The following is a 22,902-nucleotide window of genomic DNA, read 5'->3' on the forward strand; positions in this document are numbered from 1 at the left end:
AGTGGCCCCTGCACACAGTATTACCCCCCATAGTGGCTCCTGCACACACTATTATGTCCCACTGTGGACACCCATAAACACTGAGCATGTTGTCTAGGACACGGATCACCTGAAGTATTTTTCAGACCCAGAGTATAATAATCGGAGACCCGGGGGAATAAAAACATAAAAAACCTACTGTTTCTTACCTGTCCCCCGGCTCCTACGCTGTCGGCCTCCGCTGCCGTCCTTGTTCAATGACGTCGGCCGTCACATGACCCGGGACACAGGCTGGGTTCATATGACGTCAGAGACGTCAGGAAGGAGGCCTGGCAGGATCGTGGAGAGGTAATTAACAGTGGTTTTTATGTTTCTTACCTCTCCCGGTCTGAAAAGACCCCCGAGTATAATGATAGCAGCGGTAGCGGCTGTGACCGGGCCCCTAATGACACGGGCCCTGTGGCAGCTGCCTCTGCTGCTATGGCGGGAGTTACGCCACTAATATCAACCTGTATAATGTCCAGCTTCAGACCATAAAAAGTTCCTGCATTCATGGTCGGATTTATTGGTGACCGATCAAGACAACAGACTAATGGTCTGAGAAAATTTTTAAAACTCTGCAAAATGTATAATTATTTATATTTGCAAAAATGTTTAACTTTTACTTGTCAACAAATTGCCATAAGGTGATGTTCATGGGAAACCCCTGGAAACTATCAAAGGACTTGCATAATATCTGTTGATTAGAATAGAAACTGCGCTTCCCTGACACACTTTTAGTTTCCAGCTTGTGAGTCAGCAGTCAGTGACAGCCCTGGCTGAGAACAGGGGGCAGGACTTCAGAGGAAACGTAACAGAGAAACGAAACTGAAAATCAAGATTCCTCTTCCATATAAGCCGGGAGGTGGGAGATCAGAAACAGAGGCTGCAACATTGCCGCAGATGCATTGGACTGGACTATCTGCACAGCAGGACTCTGCAGAAGCTTTGACAGTATCTTATACAATTCATAGCTATTAAGACGCAGCCATGCAGCAAGACAACAGCGAGGAAATCCATGTCAACATGGTAGCAATATTCAGATCCAGGATCTGCAGTCACATGCAAGTGATCCCTGTCCTGGACAACATGCTCAGTCTGGATCAGGAGTTCAAAGAAGTATTAAGTGCTAAAGCCGCCACCGAGAACCAGGCGGCAGCCAGAATGCTGCTCGATAAGATCACATCAGAACCCAGGAAGCTCGGATGGTTTGAAGAGTTTGTCAGTGCTCTTAGGGCCGCAGAATGTACCCAAGCTGCCATGTATCTGAGCCCTGAAAACCTGCCGTCCACCAGGGAAGATGTCAAGCACGACCACTGTGAGCAGCTGATAACTCTGTTATATCCGCAGCTGCTTCAAAAACTAGATTCCAGAGATACGACGGCAAAGTGCCATAGCAAAGGAATCATCAGCAGGGAGGATCTGGACGTTGTGAGTATAAGGGCTAGTTCAAACAGAGTTTATTAGCAGCGGATTTTGACGCGGAATCCGCCTCAAAATCCGCTGCCAAAAACGGCATTGATTTCAATGGGAGTCGCTAGCTAGTAGAGGAAAAAAAAGCGACGTGTCCTATCTTACCGCAGATTCCGCAGCGTCAGACTCCCGATTAGGCCCATTCATTCAGGCCTAATCCGTAGCTGGATGCCGGTGCACTGCATCAGTATACCATGCAGCTAGCTGCCACAGAATGTTCACACCCGGAATCCATTTTCCACCGCGTGAACATACCCTAAGGGGGCATTCACACGGAGTAACGCCGGGCGTGTATCACAGCCGTACACGCCGGCGTTACGGCAGACTGCCAAACACTTCCCATTCACTTCAATGGGAGAGCTCGTAACAGCGGCGTTTACGAGCGCTCCCATTGAAGTGAATGGGAAGTGTTCGGCAGTCTGCCGTAACGCCGGCGTGTACGGCTGTGATACACGCCCGGCGTTACTCCGTGTGAATGCCCCCTTATAGGAAAAAGAGCACCTTATATTTTGGGGTTTTGATCCAGGACTTTATTCCAGTTGGAAGAACTATTATTCTCTTAGGCTAAGGCCCCACGTAGCGAGCCGCAACTAAAAATCTCCGCAGAAAAGATCGCTGTGGCTTGTTTTCCGCAAAGTTTTTCACAAGAGTCTGCAGAGGTTTCCTCTGCAGACTTCCTGCTTCTATTATGCCTATACGGAAAACACCAGCGTTCCCGCAGGTATAATTCACATGCTGCAATTCCCTCACAGATCTTCAGTTGATGACTGATCCTAAGGATCAGTCATCAACTGCAGGGTGGAGAGTGTGTGTTTGTGTTGTACTGTTTGTGTGAGTATCATTATCCTGGGGGCAGAGATGGAGAGAAGGACATGAAACTGGGGGGCAGATGGAGGGGGATATAAAACTGGGGGAGAGATTGAGGGGGAGATGAAACTGGGGGTAGATGAAGGGGGGTACTTAAACTGGGTGGACATTAAACTTGGGACAACTGGAGGGGGGCTTTAAACTGTGGGAGTAGCTGGAGGGGGACCTGTCTGCCTCTAGTTGCCCCCAGCCTAATGTCACCCTCCAGCTGCTAGAGTTTAATGTCCCCCTCTAGCTGCCCCCAGTTTCATGTCCAACTCCAGCTGCCATTAATTTATTGCCCCCTCCAACTACCTCCATGTTTAATGTCCCCGTCTAGCTGCCCCCAGTTTCATGTCCCCTCTAGTTTCCCCCAGTCTATACTGGGGCACCAGGAGAGGGACTTAATACTATGGGGCAGTTGGAAGGGGACATTATAACATGGGGCATACAGCCCTATGAAAAAGTTTGGGCACCCCTATTAATCTTAATAATTTTTAGTTATAAATATTTTGGTGTTTGCAGCAGCCATTTCAGTTTGATATATCTAATAACTGATGGACACAGTAATATTTCAGGATTGAAATGAGGTTTATTGTACTAACAGAAAATGTGTAATATGCATTAAACCAAAATTTGACCGGTGCAAAAATATGGGCACCTCAACAGAAAAGTGACATTAATATTTAGTAGATCCTCCTTTTGCAAAGATAACAGCCTCTAGTGGCTTCCTGTAGCTTTTAATCAGTTCCTGGATCCTGGATGAAGGTATTTTGGACCATTCCTCTTACAAAACAATTCAAGTTCAGTTAAGTTTAATGGTCGCCGAGCATGGACAGCCCGCTTCAAATCATCCCACAGATGCTCAATGATATTCAGGTTTGGGGACTGGGATGGCCATTCCAGAACATTGTAATTGTTCCTCTGCATGAATGCCTGAGTCGATTTGGAGCTGTGTTTTGGATCATTGTCTTGCTGAAATATCCATCCCCGGCGTAACTTCAACTTCGTCACTGATTCTTGAACATTATTCTCAAGAATCTGCTGATACTGAGTGGAATCCATGCGACCATCAACTTTAACAAGATTCCCGGTGCCGACATTGGCCACACAGCCCCAAAGCATGATGGAACCTCCACCAAATTTTACAGTGGGTAGCAAGTGTTTTTCTTGGAAAGCTGTTTTTTTGGATGCCATGCATAACGCCTTTTTGTATGACCAAACAACTCAATCTTTGTTTCATCAGTCCACAGGACCTTCTTCCAAGATGAAGTTGCCTTGTCCAAATGTGCTTTTGCATACCTCAGGCAACTCTATTTGTGGCATGCTTGCAGAAATGGCTTCTTTCTCATCACTCTCCCATTCAGCTTCTCCTTGTGCAAAGTGTGCTGTATTGTTGACCGATGCACAGTGACACCATCTGCAGCAAGATGATGCTGCAGCTCTTTGGAGGTGGTCTGTGGATTGTCCTTGACTGTCCTCACCATTCTTCTTCTCTGCCTTTCTGATATTTTTCTTGGCCTGCCACTTCTGGGCTTGACAAGAACTGTCCCTGTGGTCTTCCATTTACTTACTATGTTCCTCACAGTGGAAACTGACAGGTTAAGTCTCTGAGACAACTTTTTGTATCCTTCCCCTGAACAACTATGTTGAACAATCTTTGTTTTCAGATCATTTGAGAGCGGGCTGTCCATGCTCGGCGACCATCAAACTTAACTGAACTTGAATTGTTTAGTAAAGAGGAATGGTCCAAAATACCTTCATCCAGGATCCAGGAACTGATTAAAGAGGACCTTTCACCACTTTTGGGCACATGCAGTGTTATATACTGCTGGAAAGCTGACAGTGCGCTGAATTCAGCGCACTGTCGGCTTTCCCGATCCGTGCCCGGTGTAAAGAGCTTACGGTGCCGGTACCGTAGTGCTCTATGGTCAGAAGGGCGTTTCTGACCATTAGCCAGGAACGTCCTTCTGCCTCGTGGCGCCTATCGCGCTGTGCTGTGGAGCGGGGAGGAACGCCCCCTCCCTCTCCTGATAATGCTCGTCTATGGACGAGCTGTGTGAGCAGAGGGAGGGGGTGTTCCTCCCCGCTCCACAGCACAGCGTGATTGGCGCCGCGAGGCAGAAGGACGTTCTTGGCTAATGGTCAGAAACGCCCTTCTGACCATAGAGCACTACGGTACCGGCACCGTAAGCTCTTTACACCGGGCACAGATCGGGAAAGCCGACAGTGCGCTGAATTCAGCGCACTGTCAGCTTTCCAGCAGTATATAACACTGCATGTGCCCAAAAGTGGTGAAAGGTCCTCTTTAAAAGCTACAGGAAGCGACTAGAGGCTGTTATCTTTGCAAAAGGAGGATCTACTAAATATTAATGTCACTTTTCTGTTGAGGTGCCCATACTTTTGCACCGGTCAAATTTTGGTTTAATGCATATTGCACATTTTCTATTAATACAATAAACCTCATTTCAATCCTGAAATATTACTGTGTCCATCAGTTATTAGATATATCAAACTGAAATGGCTGTTGCAAATACCAAAATATTTAGAACTAAAAATTATTAAGATTAATAGGGGTGCCCAAACTTTTTCATAGGACTGTATAATGCACAGGTGACTGTAGGAGGATTATACTGTGTGGGGGCACATGGTAAATGAATGGGAATGGGCAGAACTAAATTTGCGCTGCACATTTGGCCCTCTTTCTGTTCTTCAAAAGTTGGGATGTATGTATGGGGGTTATGTTTTTTTGTTTTTTTTTCAGTATGATAGTCTGCAGTAATCATGATGACCAGCAGATGCCGCTGTTTCCAAATAGATTCTGCAGTCTGCACTGTTGCTTTTTTTTCTCAATACACACGAGGGTGCGTTCACACAGTGCTTTTTTTTGCCACAGAGCTGTGTGTCATTTTTAATTGCAGTAATGAGTAGCACAGGTTACTCTGCATTGCTTCCGTGTGATAACAGCCATTAAGCTGAAATCTGCTCCATTCTAGCACCAGGTTCTGTTTGCAGTGGTCTATAGAGTATATCAGGGTTTGGTGAATGGCGGTCTTAGGCCCCCTTTGTATGTATACATTCTATATGTATGTATTATTTATGTATATATCATATAAGTATGTATTATTTCTGTATACACTAGATTTGTATATATTCTATATGTATATATTATGTATACAGTACAGACCAAACGTTGGACACATCTTCTCATTCAAAGAGTTTTTTGTATTTTCATGACAATGACAATTGTAGATTCACACTGAAGGCATCAAAACTATGAAGTAACACATGTGGAATTATATACTTAACAAAAAAGTGTGAAACAACTGAAAATCTGTTTTATATTCTCGGTTCTTCACAGTAGTCACCTTTTGCATTGATTCCTGCTTTGCACACATTGGCATTCTCTTGATGAGCTTCATGAGGTAGTCACCGGAAATGGTTTTCACTTCCCAGGTGTGCCCTGTGAGGTTTAATAAGTGGGATTTCTTGCCTTATAAATGGGGTTGGGACCATCAGTTGTGTTGTGCAGAAGTCAGGTGGATACACAGCTGATAGTCCTACTGAATAGACTGTTAGAATTCGTATTATGGCAAGAAAAAAGCAGCTAAGTAAAGAAAAACGAGTGGCCATCATTACTTTAAGGAATGAAAGTCAGTCAGTCCGAAAAATTGGGAAAACTTTGAAAGTGTCTCCAAGTGCAGTTGCAAAAACCATCAAGCGCTACAAAGAAACTGGCTCACATGAGGACCGCCCCAAGAAAGGAAGACCAAGAGTCACCTCTGCTGCGGAGGATAAGGACCGCCCCAGGAAAGGAAGACCAAGAGTCACCTCTGCTGCGGAGGATAAGTTCATGCGAGTCACCAGCCTCAGAAATCGCAGGTTAACAGAAGCTCAGATTAGAGAGCAGGTCAATGCCACACAGAGATCTAGGAGCAGACACATCTCTACAACAACTGTTAAGAGGAGACTTTGTGCAGCAGCAGGCCTTCATGGTAAAATAGCTGCTAGAAAACCTCTGCTAAGGACAGGCAACAAGCAGAAGAGACTTGTTTGGTCTAAAGAACTCAAGGAATGGACATCAGACCAGTGGAAATCTAATGAATCCAAATTTGAGATCTTTGGTTTCAACCACCGTGTCTTTATGCGACGCAGAAAAGGTGACCAGGTGGAATCTACATGCCTGGTTCCCACCGTGAAGCATGGAGGAGGAGGTGTGATGGTGCCAAGCTGGTGACACTGTTGGGGATTTATTCAAAATTGAAGGCATACTGAACCAGCATGGCTACCACAGCATTTTGCAGCGGCATGCTATTCCATCCGGTTTGTGTTTAGTTGGACCATCATTTATTTTTCAACAGGACAATGACCCCAAACACCTCCAGGCTGTGTAAGGGCTATTTGACCAAGAAGGAGAGTGATGGGGTGCTACACCAGATGACCTGGCCTCCACAGTCACCAGACTTGAACCCAATCCAGATGGTTTGGGGTGAGCTGGACCGCAGAGTGAAGGCAAAAGAGCCAACAAGTGCTAAGCATCTCTGGGAACTCCTTCAAGACTGTTGGACGACCATTTCAGGTGACTACCTTTTGAAGCTCATCAAGAGAATGCCAAGAGTGTGCAAAGCAGGAATCAAAGCATAAGGTGGCTACTTTGAAGTACCGAAATATAAGACAGATTGTCAGTGTTTTTTCACACTTTTTTGTTAAGTCTATAATTCCACATGTGTTACTTCATAGTTTTGATCCCTTCAGTGTGAATCTAGAATTGTCATAGTCAGGAAAATACAGAAAACTCTTAGAATGAGAAGGTGCGTCCTAACTTTTGGTCTGTACTGTATATTATATATGCATTACTGTGATTTATTCCAGATTAACGGAAAGCAAAGTAACCACGAAGCCAACAGGGAACTTCTCAGCAGGATCACTAAGAAGAAGAATTGGTTCCGATTCTTTGTGGAGGTGTTACATGAAATGGGAAAGAACAAGCTCATTGAAGAGTTTACAGGAGGAACATATGAAGAGTTTCTAGGTAACCTTGTATTTTATTATGTAGATTGTGAGCCCCCATATAGAGCTCACAATGTACTTTTTTTTCCATATCTTTGGAATATGGGAGGAAATCCACACAAACACGGGGAGAACATACAAACTCCTTGCAGGTGTTTTGTCCTTGACAGGATTCGAACCTGGGACTCCAGTGCTGCAATGTTAGCCACTGAGCCACTATTTTGCCCTGGTTACCTCGTATTTGTAGTGTTTTTATTTTTAGTGTTATCTCGGACCAGCCATTGAGTCACTTTTTCAGACTCTTGATCATGTATAGGGGGTCTCCAGACTCTCCCCCAGTGGTAGATGTCGGAGGAGAGAAGGATCAGGATTGGGCCGGGTGATTTCTGTTTTTTTTTTTTTTGCTTATCAAAACTTGAGTTGGCACAGGAAGGAGTCATATATAGGTGATGGCGACTTTGTCATCTTACCACCTAGTGCAATCAGAATACAAGCCTAGTATGCACAGTGTGGAGTGAGTTAGGAGTAGAGATGAGCGAGTACTGTTCGGATCAGCCGATCCAAACAGCATGCTCCATAGAAATGAATGGATGCACCTGGTACTTCCGCTTTGACGGCGGCCGGCCGCTTAACCCCTCGCGTGCCGGCTACGTCCATTCATTTCTATGCGAGCGTGCTGTTCGGATCGGCTGATCCGAACAGTACTCGCTCATCTCTAGTTAGGAGATGTAGGATCGGAAGCCGCAGTGCATGGAATTGCCACGAGACCAGTAAACCCTCAGCATAGTTATAATTCATCTCATCTAGAGATGAGCGAACACTAAAATGTTCGAGGTTCGAAATTCGATTCGAACAGCCGCTCAATGTTCGTGTGTTCGAACGGGTTTCGAACCCCATTATAGTCTATGGGGAACAGATACTCGTTAAGGGGGAAACCCAAATCCGTGTCTGGAGGGTCACCAAGAACACTATGACACCCCAGGAAATGATGCCAACACCTCTGGAATGACACTGGGACAGCAGGGGAAGCATGTCTGGGGGCATCTAACACACCAAAGACCCTCTATTACCCCAACATCACAGCCTAACAACTACACACTTTACACACTCAATACCACCTCTCTGACAGTAGGAAAACACCTTGAAACATGTGTATTTGGCACTTGCAGTGAGGAGAGCTTGTCACCAGCAGTGAATTTGGCCCTTGTAGTAAGTTGAGGTTGGCACCAACATTTGTTTTGAAAATCAGGGTGGATTGAGCCTCTAACCAGCAGAGTTTGGGCAAATTCATGGTGGAGGGAGCCTCTAAAAACCCCAGTTTGGACCAATTCATGGTGGAGGGAGACTCTAACCAGCCCAGTTTGGGCAAATTCATGGTGGAGGGAGCCTCTAAAAAACCCAGTTTGGACCAATTCATGGTGGAGGGAGCCTCTAACCAGCCCAGTTTGGGCAAATTCATGGTGGAGGGAGCCTCTAACCAGCCCAGTTTGGACCAATTAATGGTGGAGGGAGCCTCTAACCAGCCCAGTTTGGACCAATTAATGGTGGAGGGAGCCTCTAACCACCCCAGTTTGGACCAATTCATGGTGGAGGGAGCCTCTAAACAGCCCAGTTTGGGCAAATTCATGGTGGAGGGAGCCTCTAAAAAACCCAGTTTGGACCAATTCATGGTGGAGGGAGCCTCTAACCAGCCCAGTTTGGACCAATTAATGGTGGAGGGAGCCTCTAAACAGCCAAGTTTGGACCAATTCATGGTGGAGGGAGCCTCTAAAAACCCCAGTTTGGACCAATTCATGGTGGAGGGAGCCTCTAACCAGCCCAGTTTGGGCAAATTCATGGTGGAGGGAGCCTCTAAACAGCCCAGTTTGGGCAAATTCATGGTGGAGGGAGCCTCTAACCAGCCCAGTTTGGACCAATTAATGGTGGAGGGAGCCTCTAACCAGCCCAGTTTGGACCAATTAATGGTGGAGGGAGCCTCTAACCACCCCAGTTTGGACCAATTCATGGTGGAGGGAGCCTCTAACCAGCCCAGTTTGGACCAATTCATGGTGGAGGGAGCCTCTAAAAAACCCAGTTTGGACCAATTCATGGTGGAGGGAGCCTCTAAACAGCCCAGTTTGGGCAAATTCATGGTGGAGGGAGCCTCTAAAAACCCCAGTTTGGACCAATTCATGGTGGAGGGAGCCTCTAACCAGCCCAGTTTGGGCAAATTCATGGTGGAGGGAGCCTCTAACCAGCCCAGTTTGGACCAATTAATGGTGGAGGGAGCCTCTAACCAGCCCAGTTTGGACCAATTAATGGTGGAGGGAGCCTCTAACCACCCCAGTTTGGACCAATTCATGGTGGAGGGAGCCTCTAAACAGCCCAGTTTGGGCAAATTCATGGTGGAGGGAGCCTCTAAAAAACCCAGTTTGGACCAATTCATGGTGGAGGGAGCCTCTAACCAGCCCAGTTTGGACCAATTAATGGTGGAGGGAGCCTCTAAACAGCCAAGTTTGGACCAATTCATGGTGGAGGGAGCCTCTAAAAACCCCAGTTTGGACCAATTCATGGTGGAGGGAGCCTCTAACCAGCCCAGTTTGGGCAAATTCATGGTGGAGGGAGCCTCTAAACAGCCCAGTTTGGGCAAATTCATGGTGGAGGGAGCCTCTAACCAGCCCAGTTTGGACCAATTAATGGTGGAGGGAGCCTCTAACCAGCCCAGTTTGGACCAATTAATGGTGGAGGGAGCCTCTAACCAGCCCAGTTTGGACCAATTAATGGTGGAGGGAGCCTCTAACCACCCCAGTTTGGACCAATTCATGGTGGAGGGAGCCTCTAAACAGCCCAGTTTGGGCAAATTCATGGTGGAGGGAGCCTCTAAAAAACCCAGTTTGGACCAATTCATGGTGGAGGGAGCCTCTAACCAGCCCAGTTTGGACCAATTAATGGTGGAGGGAGCCTCTAAACAGCCAAGTTTGGACCAATTCATGGTGGAGGGAGCCTCTAAAAACCCCAGTTTGGACCAATTCATGGTGGAGGGAGCCTCTAACCAGCCCAGTTTGGACCAATTAATGGTGGAGGGAGCCTCTAACCAGCCCAGTTTGGACCAATTAATGGTGGAGGGAGCCTCTAACCACCCCAGTTTGGACCAATTCATGGTGGAGGGAGCCTCTAAACAGCCCAGTTTGGGCAAATTCATGGTGGAGGGAGCCTCTAAAAAACCCAGTTTGGACCAATTCATGGTGGAGGGAGCCTCTAACCAGCCCAGTTTGGACCAATTAATGGTGGAGGGAGCCTCTAAACAGCCAAGTTTGGACCAATTCATGGTGGAGGGAGCCTCTAAAAACCCCAGTTTGGACCAATTCATGGTGGAGGGAGCCTCTAACCAGCCCAGTTTGGACCAATTAATGGTGGAGGGAGCCTCTAACCAGCCCAGTTTGGACCAATTAATGGTGGAGGGAGCCTCTAACCACCCCAGTTTGGACCAATTCATGGTGGAGGGAGCCTCTAAACAGCCCAGTTTGGGCAAATTCATGGTGGATGGAGCCTCTAAAAAACCCAGTTTGGAGCAATTCATGGTGGAGGGAGCCTCTAACCAGCCCAGTTTGGACCAATTAATGGTGGAGGGAGCCTCTAAACAGCCAAGTTTGGACCAATTCATGGTGGAGGGAGCCTCTAAAAACCCCAGTTTGGACCAATTCATGGTGGAGGGAGCCTCTAACCAGCCCAGTTTGGGCAAATTCATGGTGGAGGGAGCCTCTAAACAGCCCAGTTTGGGCAAATTCATGGTGGAGGGAGCCTCTAACCAGCCCAGTTTGGACCAATTAATGGTGGAGGGAGCCTCTAACAGCCCAGTTTGGACCAATTCATGGTGGAGGGAGCCTCTAACCAGCCCAGTTTGGACCAATTAATGGTGGAGGGAGCCTCTAACCACCCCAGTTTGGACCAATTCATGGTGGAGGGAGCCTCTAACCAGCCCAGTTTGGACCAATTCATGGTGGAGGGAGCCTCTAAAAAACCCAGTTTGGACCAATTCATGGTGGAGGGAGCCTCTAAACAGCCCAGTTTGGGCAAATTCATGGTGGAGGGAGCCTCTAAAAAACCCAGTTTGGACCAATTCATGGTGGAGGGAGCCTCTAACCAGCCCAGTTTGGACCAATTAATGGTGGAGGGAGCCTCTAAACAGCCAAGTTTGGACCAATTCATGGTGGAGGGAGCCTCTAAAAACCCCAGTTTGGACCAATTCATGGTGGAGGGAGCCTCTAACCAGCCCAGTTTGGACCAATTAATGGTGGAGGGAGCCTCTAACCAGCCCAGTTTGGACCAATTAATGGTGGAGGGAGCCTCTAACCACCCCAGTTTGGACCAATTCATGGTGGAGGGAGCCTCTAAACAGCCAAGTTTGGACCAATTCATGGTGAAGGGAGCCTCTAAAAACCCGTTTGGACCAATTCATGGTGGAGGGAGCCTCTAACCAGCCCAGTTTGGGCAAATTCATGGTGGAGGGAGCCTCTAAACAGCCAAGTTTGGGCAAATTCATGGTGGAGGGAGCCTCTAACCAGCCCAGTTTGGACCAATTAATGGTGGAGGGAGCCTCTAACCAGCCCAGTTTGGACCAATTAATGGTGGAGGGAGCCTCTAACCACCCCAGTTTGGACCAATTCATGGTGGAGGGAGCCTCTAAACAGCCAAGTTTGGACCAATTCATGGTGGAGGGAGCCTCTAAAAACCCCAGTTTGGACCAATTCATGGTGGAGGGAGCCTCTAACCAGCCCAGTTTGGACCAATTAATGGTGGAGGGAGCCTCTAAACAGCCAAGTTTTGGGAAATTCATGGTGGAGGGAGCCTCTAACCAGCCCAGTTTGGACCAATTCATGGTGGAGGGAGCCTCTAAACAGCCCAGTTTGGGCAAATTCATGGTGGAGGGAGCCTCTAAAAAACCCAGTTTGGACCAATTCATGGTGGAGGGAGCCTCTAACCAGCCCAGTTTGGACCAATTAATGGTGGAGGGAGCCTCTAACCAGCCCAGTTTGGACCAATTAATGGTGGAGGGAGCCTCTAACCACCCCAGTTTGGACCAATTCATGGTGGAGGGAGCCTCTAAACAGCCAAGTTTGGACCAATTCATGGTGGAGGGAGCCTCTAAAAACCCCAGTTTGGACCAATTCATGGTGGAGGGAGCCTCTAACCAGCCCAGTTTGGGCAAATTCATGGTGGAGGGAGCCTCTAAACAGCCCAGTTTGGGCAAATTCATGGTGGAGGGAGCCTCTAAAAAACCCAGTTTGGACCAATTCATGGTGGAGGGAGCCTCTAAACAGCCAAGTTTGGACCAATTCATGGTGAAGGGAGCCTCTAAAAACCCGTTTGGACCAATTCATGGTGGAGGGAGCCTCTAACCAGCCCAGTTTGGGCAAATTCATGGTGGAGGGAGCCTCTAAACAGCCCAGTTTGGGCAAATTCATGGTGGAGGGAGCCTCTAACCAGCCCAGTTTGGACCAATTAATGGTGGAGGGAGCCTCTAACCAGCCCAGTTTGGACCAATTAATGGTGGAGGGAGCCTCTAACCACCCCAGTTTGGACCAATTCATGGTGGAGGGAGCCTCTAAACAGCCAAGTTTGGACCAATTCATGGTGGAGGGAGCCTCTAAAAACCCCAGTTTGGACCAATTCATGGTGGAGGGAGCCTCTAACCAGCCCAGTTTGGACCAATTAATGGTGGAGGGAGCCTCTAAACAGCCAAGTTTTGGGAAATTCATGGTGGAGGGAGCCTCTAACCAGCCCAGTTTGGACCAATTCATGGTGGAGGGAGCCTCTAAACAGCCCAGTTTGGGCAAATTCATGGTGGAGGGAGCCTCTAAAAAACCCAGTTTGGACCAATTCATGGTGGAGGGAGCCTCTAACCAGCCCAGTTTGGACCAATTAATGGTGGAGGGAGCCTCTAACCAGCCCAGTTTGGACCAATTAATGGTGGAGGGAGCCTCTAACCACCCCAGTTTGGACCAATTCATGGTGGAGGGAGCCTCTAAACAGCCAAGTTTGGACCAATTCATGGTGGAGGGAGCCTCTAAAAACCCCAGTTTGGACCAATTCATGGTGGAGGGAGCCTCTAACCACCCCAGTTTGGGCAAATTCATGGTGGAGGGAGCCTCTAAACAGCCCAGTTTGGGCAAATTCATGGTGGAGGGAGCCTCTAAAAAACCCAGTTTGGACCAATTCATGGTGGAGGGAGCCTCTAACCAGCCCAGTTTGGACCAATTAATGGTGGAGGGAGCCTCTAAACAGCCAAGTTTGGACCAATTCATGGTGGAGGGAGCCTCTAAAAACCCCAGTTTGGACCAATTCATGGTGGAGGGAGCCTCTAACCAGCCCAGTTTGGGCAAATTCATGGTGGAGGGAGCCTCTAAACAGCCCAGTTTGGGCAAATTCATGGTGGAGGGAGCCTCTAACCAGCCCAGTTTGGACCAATTAATGGTGGAGGGAGCCTCTAACCAGCCCAGTTTGGACCAATTAATGGTGGAGGGAGCCTCTAACCAGCCCAGTTTGGACCAATTAATGGTGGAGGGAGCCTCTAACCACCCCAGTTTGGATCAATTCATGGTGGAGGGAGCCTCTAACCAGCCCAGTTTGGACCAATTCATGGTGGAGGGAGCCTCTAAAAAACCCAGTTTGGACCAATTCATGGTGGAGGGAGCCTCTAAACAGCCCAGTTTGGGCAAATTCATGGTGGAGGGAGCCTCTAAACAGCCCAGTTTGGGCAAATTCATGGTGGAGGGAGCCTCTAACCAGCCCAGTTTGGACCAATTAATGGTGGAGGGAGCCTCTAACCAGCCCAGTTTGGACCAATTCATGGTGGAGGGAGCCTCTAAAAAACCCAGTTTGGACCAATTCATGGTGGAGGGAGCCTCTAAACAGCCCAGTTTGGGCAAATTCATGGTGGAGGGAGCCTCTAAACAGCCCAGTTTGGGCAAATTCATGGTGGAGGGAGCCTCTAACCAGCCCAGTTTGGACCAATTAATGGTGGAGGGAGCCTCTAACCAGCCCAGTTTGGACCAATTCATGGTGGAGGGAGCCTCTAAACAGCCCAGTTTTGGCAAATTCATGGTGGAAGGAGCCTCTAACCAGCAGAGTTGTGGGAAAGCAGGGTGGAGGGAGCCTCTAACCAGCAGAGTTGGTGGAAATCAGGGTGGAGGGAGCCTCTAACCAGCAGAGTTGGGGGAAATCATGTTGGAGGGAGCCTAGTATTAGCAGAATTGTGCAACGCTTATGGTGGATGAGTATGAGGATGCGGAGGAATTGGAGAGGTTGAGTACAGACATGGAGTTTCATGTTGGGGTGCTTTACACAGGTGGGCACAAAAATGAAGGCTCTATCCAGTGGTGGTTCATTTTTATCAAAGTGAGCCGGTCGGCACTCTCAGCTGACAGACGGGTGCGCTTGTCAGTGATGATGCCACCGGCTGCACTGAACACCCTCTCAGATAGGACGCTGGCGGCAGGACAGGACAGCACCTCCAAGGCATATAGGGCAAGTTCAAGCCACAGGTCCAACTTCGACACCCAATACGTGTAGGGCGCAGAGGGGTCGGAGAGGACAGGGCTGTGGTCGGAAAGGTATTCCCGCAACATGCGCCTATACTTCTCACGCCTGGTGACACTAGGACCCTCCGTGGTGGCACTTTGGCGAGGGGGTGCCATCAAGGTGTCCCAGACCTTAGACAGTGTGCCCCTCGTTTGTGTGGACCGGTGAGAACTTGGTTGCCTACTGGAGGAACTGCCCTCCCTGCCGCCAACGTCACATGCTGGAAACATCTCCATCATATTCTGCACCAATTGCCTGTGGCAAGCATTGATGCGATTGGCCCTCCCCTCTACCGGAATAAAAGACGAGATGTTGTTTTTATACCGGGGGTCAAGGATAGCAAAGATCCAGTACTGGTTGTCCTCCATGATTTTGACAATACGCTTGTCGGTTGTAAAGCACCCCAACATGAACTCAGCCATGTCTGCCACAGTGTTAGTTGGCATGACTCCTCTGGCCCCACCGGAAAGTTCAATCTCCATTTCCTCCTCATCCTCCATGTCTACCCATCCGCGCTGCAACAATGGGACGATTCGAAGTTGCCCGGAAGCCTCCTGTATCACCATCACATCATCGGACAACTCTTCTTCCTCCTCCTCCTCCTCCTCCTCCTCCATTAAACGCAGTGAAGCGGACAGATGTGTGGACCTACTCTCCAGCTGTGACGGATCGGATGCTATCCCTAACTCCTCTGTGTGATCTGAGTTATCCCTGATGTCAATCAGGGATTCTCTCAGAACACACAAGAGCGGGATTGTAAGGCTCACCATCGCATCCTCAGAGCTCACCCTCCTTGTGGACTCCTCAAAGACCCGTAGGATGTCACAAAGGTCTCTCATCCATGGCCACTCATGGATGTGAAACTGAGGCAGCTGACTTTGTGGCACCCTAGGGTTTTGTAGCTGGTATTCCATCAAAGGTCTCTGCTGCTCAACCACTCTATTCAACATCTGAAACGTTGAGTTCCAGCGTGTGGGGACGTCGCACAAAAGCCGGTGTTGTGGCACATGCAGGCGTTGCTGGAGAGATTTTAAGCTAGCAGCGGCTACTGTCGACTTGCGAAAGTGGGCGCACATGCGCCGCACTTTCACCAGTAGCTCTGGAACATTGGGGTAGCTCTTTAGGAAACGTTGCACCACTAGGTTGAAGACGTGGGCCAGGCATGGAACATGTTGGAGTCCGGCAAGCTCCAGAGCTGCTACCAGGTTCCGGCCGTTATCACAAACGACCATGCCTGGGCCCAGGTGCAGCGGCTCAAACCATATTGCCGTCTCATCGAGGAGGGCATCCCTCACCTCGGAGGCAGTGTGCTGTCTGTCCCCCAAGCTGATCAGCTTCAGCACAGCCTGCTGACGTCTACCAACGCCAGTGCTGCAACGTTTCCAACTCGTAGCTGGGGTCAATCTAACAGCGGAGGAGGAGGCGGTGGCGGAGGAGGAGGCGGTGGCGGAGGAGGAGGCGGTAGAGGAGGAGGAGGAGGGGGGTGTTCTTCTCGTGTCCCTGCCAGGAATGTTAGGCGGGGAGACGAGGTACACCGGGCCAGTTTGGGAAGCAGTCCCAGCCTCAACTACATTCACCCAGTGTGCCGTCAGTGAAATGTAGCGTCCCTGTCCGCATGCACTTGTCCACGCGTCGGTGGTCAAGTGGACCTTTGTGCAAAGCGCGGAACTAAGGGCCCGCCTGATGTTGAGTGACACGTGCTGGTGCAAGGCGGGGACGGCACACCGGGAGAAGTAGTGACGGCTAGGGACGGCATAGCGAGGTGCCGCAGTTGCCATCAGGTCCAGGAAGGCGGGAGTTTCAACAAGCCGGAACGCCAACATCTCCTGGGCCAGCAGTTTAGCGATGTTGGCGTTCAAGGCTTGCGCGTGTGGGTGGTTAGCAGTGTATTTCTGCCGCCGCTCCAATGTCTGAGAGATGGTGGGTTGTTGTAAAGAAACGCCTGATGGTGCCTTTGATGGTGCAGGAGAAGGAGATAAGACAGGACCAGGGGAGGATGAGGTAGAAGTCAACAAAGTGGCGGAGGCAGATGAAGTGGTGTCCTGGCTCGTCCTCTGGAGTGCATCGCCAGCACAGTCAGCAGTGGCAGTGGCAGAGGCAGAGGCAGTGGCAGAGGCAGTGGCAGTGGCGTGAACGGCAGGCGGCCTTTGTCCTGCCGTTGCTGCCTGCCACTGATTCCAGTGCTTGGATTCCAAATGACGGCGCATTGAAGTGGTGGACAGGTTGCTCTTCTCAGAGCCCCTAATCAATTTCGAGAGGCAAATTGTGCAGACAACACTATATCTGTCCTCGGCGCATTCCTTGAAAAAACTCCACACCTTCGAGAAACGTGCCCTCGAGGTGGGAGTTTTTCGGGGCTGGGTACGAACTGGAACATCTTGGGAGATTCCGGGTGTGGCCTGGCTTCGCCTAAGCTGCTGACCTCTGCCTCTAGCTACCCTTTTTGGTGCTGCACCTGCCTCAACATCCACACTACTTTCCCCGCTTGACATCCCCCCTGTCCAGGTCGGGTCAGTGTCCTCATCATCCACCACTTCCTCTTCCAACTCCTGTCTCATCTCCTCCTCCCGCACAATGCGCCGGTCAACTGGATGCCCTGACGGCAACTGCGTCACATCATCGTCGATGAGGGTGGGTTGCTGGTCATCCACCACCAAATCGAACGGAGATGGAGGAGACTCTAGTGTTTGAGCATCTGGACACAGATGCTCCTCTGTTAGGTTCGTGGAATCGTGACGTGGAGAGGCAGGTTGAGGGACAATGAAAGGAGCGGAGAACAGCTCTGGGGAGCAGGGACAGTTTGGGTTATTGTTCTGTAAAGCTTCGGAATTTTGGGAGGAAGGAAGACAAGACTGTTGGGTAATAGGAGGAGAGGAGGCAGAGTCTGACTGGCTGCTGGACAATGTGCTGTAAGCGTTCTCTGACAGCCATTGCAAGACCTGTTCCTGGTTCTCGGGCCTACTAAGGTTTGTACCCTGCAGTTTAGTTAATGTGGCAAGCAACCCTGGCACTGTGGAGTGGCGCAATGCTTGCTGCCCCACAGGAGTAGGCACGGGACGCCCTGTGGCTTCACTGCTACCTTGCTCCCCAGAACCATTCCCCCGACCTCGCCCACGGCCTCGTCCACGTCCCTTTCCGGGAGCCTTGCGCATTTTGAATTCCTAGTTAGAAATTGGCACTGTATACCAGTAGTAAAAATTGTGGGTGCACGTAACCCCAATATATTCTTTGAATTCCCAGTCAGACACTGGCACTATATGGCAGTAGCAAGAAATGAGGGTATTTGTATTCCCAATATACTCTTTGAATTCCCAGTCAGACAATGGCACTGTATACCAGTAGTAAAAATTGTGGGTGCACGTAACCCCAATATATTCTTTGAATTCCCAGTCAGAAACTGGCACTATATGGCAGTAGCAAGAAATGAGGGTATTTGTATTCCCAATATACTCTTTGAATTCCCAGTCAGACAATGGCACTGTATACCAGTAGTAAAAATTGTGGGTGCACGTAACCCCAATATATTCTTTGAATTACCAGTCAGAAACTGGCACTATATGGCAGTAGCAAGAAATGAGGGTATTTATAACCCCAATATATTCTTTGAATTCCCAGTCAGACAATGGCACTGTATACCAGTAGTAAAAATTGTGGGTGCACGTAACCCCAATATATTCTTTGAATTCCCAGTCAGAAACTGGCACTATATGGCAGTAGCAAGAAATGAGGGTATTTATAACCCCAATATATTCTTTGAATTCCCAGTCAGACAATGGCACTGTATACCAGTAGTAAAAATTGTGGGTGCACGTAACCCCAATATATTCTTTGAATTACCAGTCAGAAACTGGCACTATATGGCAGTAGCAAGAAATGAGGGTATTTGTATTCCCAATATACTCTTTGAATTCCCAGTCAGACAATGGCACTGTATACCAGTAGTAAAAATTGTGGGTGCACGTAACCCCAATATATTCTTTGAATTACCAGTCAGAAACTGGCACTATATGGCAGTAGCAAGAAATGAGGGTATTTATAACCCCAATATATTCTTTGAATTCCCAGTCAGACAATGGCACTGTATACCAGTAGTAAAAATTGTGGGTGCACGTAACCCCAATATATTCTTTGAATTACCAGTCAGAAACTGGCACTATATGGCAGTAGCAAGAAATGAGGGTATTTGTATTCCCAATATACTCTTTGAATTCCCAGTCAGACAATGGCACTGTATACCAGTAGTAAAAATTGTGGGTGCACGTAACCCCAATATATTCTTTGAATTACCAGTCAGAAACTGGCACTATATGGCAGTAGCAAGAAATGAGGGTATTTGTATTCCCAATATACTCTTTGAATTCCCAGTCAGACAATGGCACTGTATACCAGTAGTAAAAATTGTGGGTGCACGTAACCCCAATATATTCTTTGAATTACCAGTCAGAAACTGGCACTATATGGCAGTAGCAAGAAATGAGGGTATTTGTATTCCCAATATACTCTTTGAATTCCCAGTCAGACAATGGCACTGTATACCAGTAGTAAAAATTGTGGGTGCACGTAACCCCAATATATTCTTTGAATTACCAGTCAGAAACTGGCACTATATGGCAGTAGCAAGAAATGAGGGTATTTGTATTCCCAATATACTCTTTGAATTCCCAGTCAAACAATGGCACTGTATACCAGTAGTAAAAATTGTGGGTGCACGTAACCCCAATATATTCTTTGAATTACCAGTCAGAAACTGGCACTATATGGCAGTAGCAAGAAATGAGGGTATTTATAACCCCAATATATTCTTTGAATTCCCAGTCAGACAATGGCACTGTATACCAGTAGTAAAAATTGTGGGTGCACGTAACCCCAATATATTCTTTGAATTCCCAGTCAGACACTGGCACTATATGGCAGTAGCAAGAAATGAGGGTATTTGTATTCCCAATATATTCTTTGAATTCCCAGTCAGACAATGGCACTGTATACCAGTAGTAAAAATTGTGGGTGCACGTAACCCCAATATATTCTTTGAATTACCAGTCAGAAACTGGCACTATATGGCAGTAGCAAGAAATGAGGGTATTTGTATTCCCAATATATTCTTTGAATTCCCAGTCAGACAATGGCACTGTATACCAGTAGTAAAAATTGTGGGTGTATATAGCCCCAATTCTATTGCTAGGGGACTTGCAGGGTATTTCTGGGGTGAAGGTGGGGGGGCACACCGTTGGAACGGGTATCGGGGTATATATCGGGTATACGGGAATACACTGACAGTGTATTCCATTCAGGATCCTGGGAAAGCTGGGTTGCGGCGATTGAGCCCGTCAGTGCCACGTTACACTGACAAGCTTCTCCCTGGAATTTAGCTCTTACAAGAGCTGTTGGTTGTCTTCTCCTTCCTATCCTAGCCTGTCCCTGCCTACCCAGAATCTAAGCCCTAGCTAGCTGGACGGAAACCTCCGTCCTCGGTGAATTGCAAGCTCAGAATGACGCGAACCTGGGCGGCGCTGTTCTTTTAAATTAGAGGTCACATGTATTCGGCAGCCAATGGGTTTTGCCTACTTTTTTCAACGTCACCGGTGTCGTAGTTCCTGTCCCACCTACCCTGCGCTGTTATTGGAGCAAAAAAGGCGCCAGGGAAGGTGGGAGGGGAATCGAGTAATGGCGCACTTTACCACGCGGTGTTCGATTCGATTCGAACATGCCGAACAGCCTAATATCCGATCGAACATGAGTTCGATAGAACACTGTTCGCTCATCTCTAATCTCATCCACAAAAATCCTTTAACCGCCATATTGTTTGCTTAACAGAAGGGACTGAGAACATGGAGGACGCCTGTGCAAATCATGAAAGCAACTGCCTGGATGACAGCGTGACAATCCAGCAAAACGGGAGCCCTGAAGTGACCGCCGACAGCAGCTCACCCCACACATCTGCTCAGTCAGGTGAGGAGCGGCTCATACACACACAGCAGTTTTACAGAAATAGGGCAGCGCAGTTTCTAATGCACTTTACTGAACCGTCCCATCCCCTTTAAATTAAAATCCATAGACGGGCGCGGATGTGAACGCAATGGAAGAAGGAAGCTGGAGTGTAGATAGGCAAGCAAAATCCAGATCATGGAGGATTTATGCAGGACTTTATGTTATATTTTAAATACAGAGAGAGAGGGGCACCGAGCCGACCAATGTGTAGAAATGATGGGTGAAAGGTAGGTAAGCAGAAAATTGGCCGCTCACCTGGAAGAGTTGTGTGTGACACAACAACTCTATGACGTATAATATTGGAAGCAACAGGGACACGGGCAGCAGCTGGAAGGAACGCCTGCAAGACGTCAAAGCAATGAAGCGAAAGAGGGACCGTCCTCCTTGTGGAAGATGAAAGGAAAACCGCGAGCGAGCGCGGTTTTCCTTTCATCTTCCACAAGGAGGACGGTCCCTCTTTCGCTTCATTTATGTTATAGTAGTAATATATTGGCGCTATATAAATAAAATGTATTATTATTATTATGATAGGTCTATAGGAACACACCTGGAACACAAGAACTTCACATCTGTCCATGACACAAACCACCTGACACCATTAACCATACTGGGCACCACTGTGTTTCCGTCAGGGAGTCTTGCATTTTACTGGACAACGTTAATGGGATCTGCAATGGAGGCTCCAACATACATGTCAATAAGGCCGCAGATTGTGATATGCAGAAATATATAGACAATATGTAGATAGTGTAATGTACCAGCAGGTGGCGATGTTTCCAAACTTTAGAGGTAAAAGTATAGTCAGACCAGGAGAAGACGACAGCATATAGCATGTGAGCCAATGTATAGATTTTGGGTCACACACAGGTACAGTATACCGTAGTAGTCGGTCGTGTATAACCGGGACCCTGCACCCAGCTGTTGCACATGTCCATCCAGCCTGCCATATATAAAGTATCAGTAGAGGTCTCAGCCCCGCTATCACCCAAGCGATACCCAATAATCTTTATTATAAGTCAATGAGTTATTTTGGGCATTGATGGTGTCGGTCATGTGACAGATCTAGTGATACAGCACAGTCTCCATCAGAAACTAAAACACAGCCTCGACCAGATCCTTAAGAAATAGCAGAAAACCAAATGCATAGTTGTTTCCAGCAGATGGCGCAAGTGTCCATAAAAATGCCAAAATACATCCGTCTACTTTTTTACTGAAAAGTTGATATTGTCATTGATGCACCTCAGCAATATATGGAAAATCTGAGACTCCTCCAATGTCTCGACCTCAAAATGTCCCAACCTGAAGTTAAAGGAAACCTGTCGGGGCAATTTGGGAAACTAAAACATCCACAGGTCCTTATCAACCAGGGGTTTGAATTATACTCTGCTCCTGCACTGCTGGCGCCTGCGCAGCTTCACCGAAGTCACAGGAGGATTTGTCAGCTTCAGTGCGCATGAACTAGACCTGTCAGGATATCAGGATATCATATCATCTCTTCCCCTATAGCGTCTCTTCCCCCATAGTTTATCTTCCCCTATAACTCCCCCATACCTTCTCTTGCCCTATAGTTTCTTAAAAGAAGGAAGACTTCAGGATCATTTAGTTCTCCGTGCGGAGCATAGCTGATCTCTTTTCAGCACTGTCTTTGTCCTTCGTTCTTGTCTTTTACTCTTTAATTGTAACCCAAATGTGTTTGGATTTAGATTTGGATGAAAGTATTAACAAGTCAACGGAAAGCCGAGAACACTGCGGAGACTCAGGTAAGACTTCCTGTCACTACAAGCACATCGACCATTACATAGCAGGGCACGGGGCCAAGAAAATAGTCATCTGAGTTCTCATCATATGGGGCAGAAAAATGGAACTTCTAATAGGGACGTATCCCTTATACATGATATTTATCTATAGATATACAGTATATCAGTTTTCAAGTAATAGCATGCCCTTGTATGCTTATCTTCCACTATAGCTTCTCTTCCCCATAGTATATTTCCCTCATATCTTCTC

The 22,902-nt window shown here is 48.0% G+C and overlaps 1 protein-coding gene across 2 annotated transcripts in view; it reads left to right on the plus strand.

The window, feature by feature from the left end:
- The first annotated feature begins 829 nt into the window (after positions 1-829).
- IFIH1 (interferon induced with helicase C domain 1) overlaps positions 830-22,902 on the plus strand; it is a 46,083-nt gene continuing 24,010 nt past the window's right edge. For both annotated transcript variants that reach the window (XM_075284244.1, XM_075284245.1), the window contains exons 1-4: positions 830-1,449; positions 7,210-7,369; positions 20,722-20,856; positions 22,599-22,655. In XM_075284244.1, the coding sequence (XP_075140345.1) occupies positions 1,009-1,449; positions 7,210-7,369; positions 20,722-20,856; positions 22,599-22,655 (793 nt within the window). In that variant the 5' untranslated portion in view covers positions 830-1,008. The remainder of the gene's footprint in view (positions 1,450-7,209; positions 7,370-20,721; positions 20,857-22,598; positions 22,656-22,902) is intronic.

This window comes from Leptodactylus fuscus, chromosome 8 (assembly GCF_031893055.1).
Source record: "Leptodactylus fuscus isolate aLepFus1 chromosome 8, aLepFus1.hap2, whole genome shotgun sequence".
Lineage (NCBI taxonomy): Eukaryota > Metazoa > Chordata > Amphibia > Anura > Leptodactylidae > Leptodactylus > Leptodactylus fuscus.